Consider the following 12,359-nt stretch of genomic DNA (forward strand, 5'->3'; position numbering starts at 1 on the left):
TATAATTAAATTAGATCTGCATCTAGTAGAGAAGTAGAGAAGGTCAGAATTTGTCAGACTTGAATTGATTCTGGAACTTAAGATGATTAAGATTTCCTGGCAAAGTAAATGAAAGAATCAAGAACACTTCCCAGATTTTTATTTTTATGACCTTTAGTTTTATGTGTTAGCTTGAACGGGCTACAGGGCATCCGGGTGTTTGGACAAACAGAATTCTGCATGTCCAAGAGGGTGATGTGGGGATGTGGGATGTGATTAAGATTTGAGTTGGTAGATTATTTTTCTTAGGGAGTGAAGCAACCCTCATACAACCAGGTGGAGCCCTGACTCCAATGAGAAGCCTCATATTCGCTCCAGTGAAGGGATTCCTCTGTCTGATGGCCTTGAGCATCTCTTCCAGTCTTTGGACTCCTATTGAAACCTTAGCTCTTTCTGCCTCTAGAACCTCCCTGAGCTTCAGGCCGAAACGTATGCCATGGACTCTCCTGATTTTCTAACTCAGATTGAAACTAAACGATCAGCTCTCTTGAGTCTCCAGTTTGCTGAGCACAGATCTTGGGACTTTTAGCCTCCATAACTGCAGGAGTCAAGTCAACATATACATTATATTATATCTATATTTTACGCCTTTTACACTTACACATATAAACATACTGCTTTACTAAAATGGGGAAGAAAACACAGGAAAGAACTACAGAGAAGTTATGAGCAAAGGGGAAAGTAACACCAATTCTATTTCAGCCAGGCTAAGTCTGAGATGCCTGGGGGACTCTCCAGTAGAAACATCAACTACAAACAGAAACATCAACTACAAATGTAAACATCAGTTACAAAGAATAGAAGTCTTCAAGGACAGAGAAACATCTGGACTAGAGACTCACATTTCAGTCATTAACAAATCCAAGATTTTGAATCTATGAGAATGGATTAATTACAAAGAAATAAAATATAAAATCCAGTCCTTTGTTGCACTAACTATATTTCAAAGGCTCAGGAGCCACAAATAGGTAACAGATCCTATAATTAGTCAGTTACAAATAATTTTCTACACCATAGGAGGTTCTGTGGGGCAGCACAGAGCTAAACAAATTTCTGAAAGGAGAAGTTAAGGAGAGGCTTTGAATAATACAGGAGGTTAAAAACAAAACATTTTTTTAAAAAAGTAAAAAAATTTATCTCAGGGCCAGTACCAAGGCAGAGTTGGTTAAGGCTGCATCATCAGCATCCCATACGGGCACCAGTTTGAACCCTGGCTGCTCCATTTCTGATCCAGGTCCCTGCTAATGTGCCTGGGAAGGAAGCAAAGGATGGAGCCCAATTACGTGGGCCCTTGCACCCCTCTAGGAGACCTAGAAGAAAATGCAACCCCCTGGATTCGGACTAGTCTAGCTCTGGCCATGTGTCATCTGGTGAATGGACCAGCAGATGGAAGATCTCTCTCTCCTTTGCTGTCTGTAAATCCGCCTTTCAAATAAAAATCAATCTTTTTTTTTTAAGATATTGTTCCAAATAAAATGGACAACTGAATTAATTCAGATGCTTATTAACAGTCAAATTGGACGGGAAAAGAGAACTGGACTGCTGTCTTTCACAAGATGCACATAATTAGTGACCTTGAAATGAACCAGTGCAAAAAGATATGAAAACAATAACAAAAAAGTAGAAACAACCTAAACAAGATAGGATAAGAGAATACAGGCGAGGGAAAAAAGAGATACCAACTGTATGGAAATTTTTAAAGAAATGTTTCTTGGAAGAAGACAAAGAGAAATAGCAGGTAATTTAAAGGGAGTACAGGGTTACAGTAATTTCTCTCCCCACAGACAAGTATATTGAGGCAAAATTTCGTATCAATGTAAGTAACCCAATAGTAACAGATGAAAGAGATTATAATTTGAAGAGGTAACAGCAAAAGTCTATTTTGAGGTGGTCACAGCATTTAGAATCCAGAACAAATTAAAATTAGCCATAGATGTGCTCAAATTCAGTCTTCCAGAACATCATGAAAGGTAAAAACAACCTGATTGTAGATGCAACTGACCTAATATATCTGGTGGTGAGGGTAGTACTCATTTATTTACATCTATAAATAATACCATAAATTAACAATACCATAATTACTTTCAGTATTACCAGAAGTAATACCATAAATTATGAGGGGGCAGAAAAATTTTGTAGGATTTTAGTACATTTGCTAGTGACATGTGATTTGGTAAACGACTTTCACCCGGCTTGATTTTTTTTTCTTTTTTTGGTGAGCAAACAGGTATTAGGGAATAAAGAAAAATGGTATCAGTTCTCTCAAAGATTGAAAAAGTGAATTCACAAGTGCTGGGTGCACACTTGGTACCTGCAATTAGATTAAATCAGCAGCCGTATGGCTTTTACTCTAAAGTTTATCTGCTCTGATGAGATATACAAATGGATTTAGAGATTTAGCCAGAGTAGTGTTTTATTGGTCATATATTAAGCAAAAAGGTGTTTAAAAAGACAAGGCTTGCCAGAGAAGTAGGGTGGAAATGAGGGACAAAGGAGTCAAGGTGATCTGTAAGGAAATGGTCATGAGTTAGATCACAAGACCAGAACTGGGCAAAAGCAAGAGCAGCTTACAAGCAACACATTTATACCAGACTTACGGAATCTTAAGTCAACCAAGCAAAATATTTTTTTAGGCAAATGACATTAAGGTGATATAACTGACAATCTAGTATTTTTACATTTTATATATTATGATATTAAGATTCTTTTCTAAGTATGAGAATACACTGTGTTCACACATTTTTTTAAAAGTCTACTAAGGGACAGATATATCTGAGACACATTCAAAATAATACAGGAGGTGAATAAAACTAGGTGGAGATAAAAATGAAACAAGGGTAGCCATGAATTGGTAAGCTGAAGTTGGATGACAGCTCTTCACAGTTGTTACAGATTTCAGCCCACTTTTGCGTACTTTCAAATTTTCAATAAAATTTAAAACAAGAGTAAAAAAACAGGTCAATATGTTCACTGGAAATTAGATTCTTATTTCACTGGTCAGGTTTTTTTTTTTTTTTAAGATTTATTTATTTTCATTACAAAGTCAGATATACAAAGAAGAAGAGAGACAGAAAGATCTTCCATTGGTGATTCACTCCCCAAGTGACCACAATGGCCAGTACTGCACTGATCCGAAGCCAGAAGCCAGAAGCCAGGAGCTCTTTCAGGTCTCCCATGTGGGAGCAGAGTCCCAAGGCCTTGGGCCATCCTCGACTGCTTTCCCAGGCCACAAGCAGGGAGCTGGATGGGAAGTGGAACTGTCAGAATTAGAACCAGCGCCCATATGGGATCCCAGGGCATTCAAGGCAAGAACTTTAGCTGCTAGGCCACCTTGCCAGGCCCTCTGGTCAGTTTTAAAACCTGAAAATATTGGGCTGGGCAACACAGCCTAGTGGCTACAGTCCTCGCCTTGCATGTGAGCACCAGTTAGTATTCCAGTTGTTCCACTTCCCATCCAGCTCCCTGCTTGTGGCCTGGAAAAGCAGTTGAGGACGGACAAAATCCTTGGGACCTTACACCCGCAAGGGACACCCAGAAAAAGCTCCTGGCTCCTGGCTTTAGATCGGCTCAACTCTGGCCATTGCAGAGATTTGGGGAGTGAACCAGCAGGTGGAAGATCTGTCTCTCCCTCTCTGTAAATCTGACTTTCCAATAAAAATATATATTTTTAAAAGTCATTGCTTATTAAAAAAAAAACCTGAGACTCTTTAAACCTTATATACAGAATATGGAAGACTATCATAATTCACGTATTTCAATTAATACAAAAGTCAAAGGGCTGCTGTGTTAAAAAGACCAGCAGAATTAATACATATTAAAAATTCAGTGTTATTTTATTCTACTAACAATGTCCTCTACAAATATTAGTTCAACTAATATGATTTCTCTGTATATAAGGAAATATTTTATTTTGCGTAAATAAAATTCTAAACAAGAAATTAACAGTTAAAATAGAACCGTCTTGATTATTTACAATGTCATTGCAACTTCACGAACTGCATCACAAATTGACAGATTTTTTTTTTAAATTGATAATAACTTACTATTTCTTTCTGTTCTCTTGGAAAAGAAGAAAATAAGGACTGTTCTTATGCTCCAGATGCTAATAGGGAAAGAAAATTCAGAAACAAAAGCCATGATTAGGATAGTTGAATTAGAAATCATATAAAATGGAGACAAACATATAATTCTAAGTAGTTATGTATACTGTTTCTCTTTATACATCAAAAAAATTTTTAAAAAGACTTCTTCTAGTCAAAGTATCAGAACTCTATCACCTGTGCTTTCAAAGAAAAGAAAGAAAAACTCATTTAGAAATGTCTAATTCTATGTACTCTGTTTTCAAGGTTGGGGGAAAGGAGTAAAGATGAGGAATTACATTATGAAAGACCACAGGAAGGCACAGCAGCTAACACACTGCTTAAAAGGCTGGCATCCCAAATCAGCGCCTGAGTTCAAAACCCAATTTCAACATTTATGTTCACACACACCATGAGAGGCAGCAGGTGACAGCTCTAGTGCTGAGCATCTGCCACCCACACAGAAGTCTCCAAGGCCCCAGCTCCCAGCCTCAGAAGGGCCCAGCCACAACTACGGCAGGAATTTGCAGAGTGAATCAGCAAGTGTTATCTCTGTATTTCTCTCTGCCTTTCAAGATATTTCTTTTCCAATTTCAAAATAAATAAATTTTTTATAAATTCTTTTTTTAAAATTATTTATTTAGTTTTGTTGGAAAGTCAGAACTACAAAGAGGAGCAGAGACAGAAAGATCTTGTGTCTGCTGATTCACTCCACAAGCAGCCACAAGGACCAGAGCTGAGCTGATCCTAAGCCAGGAGCCAGGAGCCTCCCCATGGTCTCCCACATGAGTGCAGGGTGCCAAGGCTTTGGGCCATCCTTTACTGCTTTCCCAGGCCACAAGAAGGGAGCTGGATGGGAAATGGGGCCACCAGGACACGAACTGGTGTCCATACAGGATCCCAGCACGTGCAAGACAATGACTTCAGCCATTAGGGTAAAGGCCCAATAAATAAATAATTTTAAGAGCCATACAAATACATGCTTGCTGTTTAACAGTAACTCTTAGATTATAACACTATTCTTACAACAAATTATAATAGCTAGAAAAAAAAACACAAAAGATCACCACATATCAAGATCTGTGGCATAAAACTAAAGTAATGGTCAGAAAATATCACAAAATTAAATATGTATACACTGCATTTTGCTAATAAAAAAGGCATATAAAGCATTCAAATTTAAGTTAAAAGAAAGCCTTGGAGAACAACAGAATTAATAAAAAAAAAAGTAACAACTTTGAAAAGCAGATTTCTTATAGAGAAAAAATTTAAGCGAACAAAATAATAAAGAGAATATACAGAGAACAAGTACACAAAGAAACACGGAAGCAATAATCATGAATACATTATATATATGTATGTAACATATTCAGATATACTATCTAAATAAATTTTTAAAGATTAGTTAATTATATATACTCATCTAAAACTAAATACACTCAACTTTCAGCAAAAGTAACTATGAAAGAAATGGAAAGACTAAAAGAATACTATTATTGCTATTATTGGATATTTTTTGCTTTTTTTCAGGTTTTTTTTCTCTGTTTACTGGATTTTTTTCCATTACTGAATTTTAACAGTAATAATAAGTACCAGGATCAAAAGGTTTCAAAGCGAATTCTATCAAATTGTAAGGACAAGATCATCCCAGTAATACTTAAACTGTACCAGAGCTCCAAGAAAGGTAGGCTTCTCGGGGCTTTTACATAACAATCACAGAACTACAAGTAGAAGCTTTCTTCTTACTTAAAAATGACGAATTTGATATAAACCATCACAAATGAATAAAATGAAGATGCAACCAACAGAATGACAGAAAATTGTTGCAGACTACTTGACAGACAGGGGACTAATATCCAGGATTGGCAAAGAACTTCAGAAACTCAAGGACAGCAAAACAAACAACCCTGTGAAGAAACAGGTGAAGGAATGAGCAGACATTTTTTGAAAGAACAGACTCAAATGACTAATAGACACGAAAAAATGCTCTGGTTCTCTAGTGACGGTTGCCACAGTTACTGGAGGAGGGCGGCACTTGCTTCAAGCTGGTCCCAGGCTGCAACCCCAAACAGAGGCTGGAAAATCTGGTGGCCCCTGAGGCAGTGAAATCACCACTGCCCTAACAAAGGGTCGAAGCAGCCTGGCTCCAGCTTCCCTGTTGGGGGACTTTAAAACCCCCTTGCCTGGCTCTTCCTGGCTTTTCTCTCCTTTGCAACTCACTCTGCTTTTCCGCTGCTTGGGCAAGTAAAGTCCATGACCACGATTTCCTGGAATAACGGCCAACCAGATTCTTTTCTATATTCAGCTGATGTATTCTTCCCCTGGTGGTTGGCAAATCTTACACCTAGCTATTAGGGAAATACAAAGAAACAGCATTTTGGAGTTCCATCTAACTCCAGTGAGAATGGCCTACATTCAGAAATCTAACACCTGTTGGCATGAATGTGGAGAGAAAGGAACCCCCACTCCACTACTGGGGGGAGTGCAAGCTAGTGCAGTCACTATGGAAATCAGTATGGAGAATGCTAAGCCAATTGAAAATTTATATGATCCAGTTATCTCACTCCTGGGAATATATCCAAAGGAAGTGAACTCTGAATACGAGAAAGTGACCTGAGACTTTACAATTTATAACAACACAATCCAAAACAGTGAAGACATGGAAACCCAGATGTCCACCAAAAAAGGAGTAAAGAAATTGCGGCACATCTACTCCATGAAATACTACTCAGCCATTAAAAAGAATAAAATGTTACCATTTCCAACAAGATTATCCCAATTAGAAACCACTGTGCTCAGTGAAATAAACCAATTCCAAAAGGACAACCATCATATGTTCTCTCTGACAGGGCAATCTTCACGCAAAGCACAAGTTAAACAGGTATGCAGGTAAACATGTATATGCATTTGTTCTCATAAATGAATTATGTAATACAGATTAGCATACCAGGAAGTGAAGATACATACAGTATGCATCTCTACTCCAGAATAAAAAGATTTCCACCTAAACTGTTAAATACATTTTGACAACAGGCTACTAACTTACTACCATTGTCTATACCTACAATGCCGTGATACACTTAAATAGCAGAATGTTGGTGTTGAGATTGTTGCTGAAGAATTATACTATTGTAATACTATGGGGAAAACAGTAGGGAAGATGGGGTATAAGTGGATAATCCCTATACCTATGAAACTGTATCATGGGAAACAATATTCTTAAAAAAAATTCTGCCTTCTATAAACCTGTTAGAGCAGGTTTATATGCCAACTTCCACTTATATGCCAATTTCCAACAAGGATGATCTTTATTTCAGTTTCTCTTATACTATTCGTCATTTTCATCAGAGACCTCATCAGAATTGCCATATCCGACCATTTTAATCAGAACAACTTAAGAAATCTCTAACCTGCTCTTTGTAAAATGAGACAGACAACTGCAGCAGGTGTCATCAAAGCAGTGGACACAAAATGCCACTGGAGCAGAGATCACCAGCCTGCCCAGAACACAGGGCAAACTAAGTAAGGACCACCCACTGCCACGGTAAGCAATGTCAGAGCTAGTGATTGCAACCGCCACATAAAACTAACAATAAATGACTTGTTAATAATAACAATGCATTGTAAAGATCTTCAAAACAAAAGAATGTTTTGTGGCTTATTTGGGGGGTTTTATGCAAAGCAGTTCTAAGTTCTAGTTTTTAAAAGCAATAATACTCAGTAATGGTAACAACTTGACGAAAACCTGTCACAGAATTTTAAAACCCATTAAAACAAAATTGAAGGAGAAAAAACATTAAAAGAAGTTTCAGGCTTTCCTTATAGCTTCCTTCTTCCCTGATGCTCCTCTCACAGCAGTACAGGCATTTGCAAGCATTCACTACAAAGTATCCCTTGTCCTTATCCATTATCCAGTTCTAATGCTGCTCCACATTTCTAGGAGTTCGTCATAGCAACAATCTCACTTCTGGCATCAATATTCTGTTTCAGTCCATTTTGTACTGCTGTAATAGAATACCTAAGACTAGGTCATTTATACACAATAGAAATGTATTCTCATGGCTCTGGACATAATGTACAAGTAGTCAGGAGCTAGCATTTAGTGAGAGCTTTCTTGATGCATTTTCCCATGGAGAGGTTTAGAAGACACAGCATAAAAGCTAAGGCAAACTCCTGCTTTGATAATGAATCTACTTCAGGCATGGCATTCATCTCTTAACTCGGCCCTCACGCCCAGATTCCCGGGCATTAGACCACCTTTCAACCCTACTCTCTTTGGAAATCAAGTGTTCAAAACATGCTTTTTGAGGGACACATTCAAACCACAGTATAATCATCTCACAAGCTGTAAGATACAAAATCTCATGGCTATCTCCACAGATAATAAAACAATTTAATAAAACTCAGCAACTTTTCTGGCTTAAAAACATTAAAAAATAAGTTTAAAATAATCTTCACAAAATTCTTTAGTATGATCAAGTATAAATCAATAAACTAAATAATAGTTACAGAATTTCTTAATATGATCAAATATGTCTAAGTTCAAAAGTCAGAATAATCTCTAACAGGGAAACTTTGCACCCAAAAAAAACTAATGAGGGGCAGAAGGGGAATGGTGCAGTGGCTTAGCAAGCTAATCTTCTGTCTAGAGCACCAGCATCTAATGTAAGCACCAGTTCCAGTCCCAGCTGTTCTATTTATGATGCAATTCCCTAGTTATGGCCTGGGAAAGCAATGGAGATGGCTCAAATTCTTGGGCCTCAGCACCCATGTGTGAAACTCGGAAGAAGCTCCTGGCTCCCAGCTTCAGACTGCCCCAGTTCTGGACATTAAGGTCATTTGGGGAATGAGCCAGCAGGTGAAAGATCTCTATCTCTCAATCTATAAACTCTGCCTTTCAAATAAAGAATGAATCTTGAGCCCGGCGGTGTGGCCTAGCAGCTAAAGCCTCACCTTGAAAGCCCCGGGATCCCATATGGGCACCGGTTCTAAACCCAGCTGCTCCACTTTCCATCCAGCTCCCTGCTTGTGGCCTGGGAAAGCAGTTGAGGACGGCTCAATGCATTGGGTTCCTGCACCCGTGTGGGAGACCTGGAAGAGGTTCCTGGTTCCCGGCATCAGATCGGCGCAGTACTGGCCGTTGCGGCTCACTTAGGGAGTGAATCATCGGACGGAAGATCTTCCTCTCTGTCTCTCCTCCTCTCTGTATATCTGACTGTAATAAAATAAATAAATTTAAAAAAAAAAAAAAAAAAAAAACAGAATGAATCTTTACCAAAAAAAAAAAAAAAACAAAGATGTTAAGTATGTTAATTATTTTCTTTAAAGTTTAACATGGCCCTGAAGTTAACTAATAGCCAAGATTAAAAAAAGAAATTACACAGAAATTCCAAGAGAAGGTAGTAAAATTATTACTATTTTTAGACAACATGACTTAGCACATAACTCTTTTAAATTCAAGATCCATAACGTATCTATCAAACATGGGATTTTTGCAAAATAATTTTCTTACCTACCAATTCAAAGAGTAAAACAAGGTAGGAAAGTGTCACATTTAACATCTCCTTTAAGATTCAACCATTGTTGATGAAAGATAATAGGCATTTTATTAGAATATCATCAAACAAACAGCTTTCTTCAAAAGGTTACACACTTTGTTTTGCCAGCTTTCTAAGTGAACTAAGGAAGCTGGATGGGGAAAAAGGGAAGAAGACATAAAACTGTGTTAAAATTAAAGCCATTTCAAATGAAATACCTGGGACTAAACCTAATTAAAGATGTGGAAGACCTCTATGAAGAAAACTATAAAACACTAACAAAAGAAATAGAAGAAGACTTCAAAAAGTAGAGAAATATACCATGTTCCTGGATGGGCAGAGTCAATATCATCAAAATGTCCATATTACCAAAAGCAATATATACATTTAATGTGATACCAATCAAACTACCAAGAACATTCTTCATAGAGCTGGAAAAAATGATACAAAGGTTCACCTGGAAGCACAAAAAACACGAATAGCCAGAACCATCCTGAAGAATAAGAACCTAGTGAGGCAGGGGGGATCACAACCCCAGACTTTCGGACATCATATACGGTGGTGGTTATTAAAACAGCCTAGTACTGGCACAGAAAAAGAGAGGAAAATCAATGGAGAAGAACAGAAGCAGCAAAAAGGAACCCAGACAGAGCCAAACAATCTTCAGCAAGAAAACAGACAACATTCCAGAGAAAAAGGAAGGTCTTTTCAATAAATGCTGTTGGGACAATTGACTGATAGCCTGCAGAAACAAGAAGCTAGACCCACACCTTTCATCATACACAAAGATCGAATCTAAATGGATAAAAGATCTAAATCTACATCCGGAAACCATCAAACTTTCAAAAGAAAAAGTTGGAAACACTGCAATATTTAGGTGTAGGCTCTGACTTCCTAGAAAAATCAGCAAAAGCAATAGCAATCAAGACCAAAATAAACAAATGGGACTACATCAAGCTAAGAAGCTTCTGCACAGGAAAGGAAACAATTAACAAAGTAAAAAAGCAATCACAGAGTGGGAGAAAATCTTCACACACTACACAGGAGACAAAGGGTTAATCTCCAGAATACATAAAGAACTCCAGAACAACCAGAACAACAAAACAAACAAACCAGTCAAAAAATGGACAAGGGAAATGGGCAGACACTTTACAAAGCAACAAATCCAAATGGCTAACAGGCATATGAAAAATGCTCAAGCGCCCTGGTAATAAGGGAAATCCAAACAAAAACATCACTGATGTAACGCCTAACTCCAGTAAGAATGGCTCACATACAGAAAACCAAGACCAACACTTGCTGACAAGGATGTGGGGAAAACCGAACCCTACTCCACTGCTGGTGGGATTGCAGGCTGGTGCAGCCTGTATGGAAATCAGTATGGATTATACTCAGACAACTGAAAATCTGCACCTAAAGGAAGGTATAATGGAAGTGCAGCAGGAATAAATTTGTCCATAGGCAGAAAGAGAGAAGTATATCCCTGTACTTGTAATACAAAGATGGACTCACAGCAAAACAACAGATAAGCCCTTACATCGTTGCCAGACACCTCAATGGCAGTATGATGGACTTCTGAGGGCACTCGGAAGACACCTAGTGAAAGACTGAAGAGGAGACCAATGGGGGGGAGGGGAAGGGTAAACCCCAGTGCCTATTAAACTGTCATAAAATAAAGCATTTAAAATATAAAAAATAAAGCCATTTCCTTAAATGGCTTTCAATTTAGGTAGAAATAAAATAAAGGAAATGGGGACATATTTCAATTCTCTTGCTTAAATTTCTTTGCTCCAATACTATTATAAAAGAAAATGGGCAGCAGATATTTACAGATGCAGTTAAGACACAGCCAGGGATGCCCACATTCCCCTATCAACATGTCTGGGTTTGAGTGCCAGGGCTGCAGTCCCAGCTGCACAATCAGCACCAGGCTCCTAAAGCATATCCTGGGACGCAGCACAGGATGGCTGCCGTAGCTGCGCTTCTGCCACCCGTGTCAGAGACGTCAACTGGGTTCTCGGCTCTTGTCTTCCTTGGATTGGTGCAGACCACTGCAAGCATTGGAGGAACGAATGATAGATGAGGTTTTTCACTCTCTTTCCCCTTCCCTCTTAATTAAAGATGTATTTTTTTGAAAGGCAGAACAGCAGAGAATGGGAGAGAAAGAAGGGGAGAGAAGAAGGTAAGTAGGAGAGAGATATGAAGAGAACCTCCATCTGCTGATTTCACTCTCAAGGTGTAGAAATCAGATCTGGGCCAGGTCAGAGCCAGGAGCCAGGAACTTCATCCTAGTCCCCATCACGGTACCTGGGCCTAAATACTTGAGCTGTCTGCTGCTGCCTTCTCAGGAGCACTAACACGAAGCTGACTGGAAGCAGAGCAGCCAGAATGAGAACTAGCATTCCAATACGGGATGCAGATAGAGCAAGCCATGATTAAATACCTGCACCACAGTGACAGCCACCCCCCGCCCCTTCACCCTTGTTTTAAAAAGCAAAAAAAAATAAAATTCTATGGAGAATAATGATGGCTACCTACTCTAGAAAGGTAAACATTTTACAATAATTGACTTCAGAATAATTAACACAGAATAAATGTCTATAAAATTATAATTTATACAAGTAAGTTATCCTGGGGCCAGCACTGTGGCATAGCAGTTAAACTCCTCGCTTACAAAACCAGCAGCCCATATGAGTGCCAGTTC

The 12,359-nt window shown here is 38.5% G+C and overlaps 1 protein-coding gene across 6 annotated transcripts in view; it reads right to left on the reverse strand.

The window, feature by feature from the left end:
* LNPK (lunapark, ER junction formation factor) overlaps nucleotides 1-12,359 on the reverse strand; it is an 88,898-nt gene that overhangs the window by 55,613 nt on the left and 20,926 nt on the right. For 5 of the 6 annotated variants that reach the window (XM_058664662.1, XM_058664663.1, XM_004577037.3 and 2 more), the window contains one exon: nucleotides 4,083-4,141. The exons of the other annotated variant lie outside the window; for it this stretch is intronic. In XM_058664662.1, the coding sequence (XP_058520645.1) occupies nucleotides 4,083-4,141 (59 nt within the window). The remainder of the gene's footprint in view (nucleotides 1-4,082; nucleotides 4,142-12,359) is intronic. 6 annotated transcript variants of the gene reach the window in all.

This window comes from Ochotona princeps, chromosome 5, assembly GCF_030435755.1.
Source record: "Ochotona princeps isolate mOchPri1 chromosome 5, mOchPri1.hap1, whole genome shotgun sequence".
In the NCBI taxonomy this organism is placed as follows: domain Eukaryota; kingdom Metazoa; phylum Chordata; class Mammalia; order Lagomorpha; family Ochotonidae; genus Ochotona; species Ochotona princeps.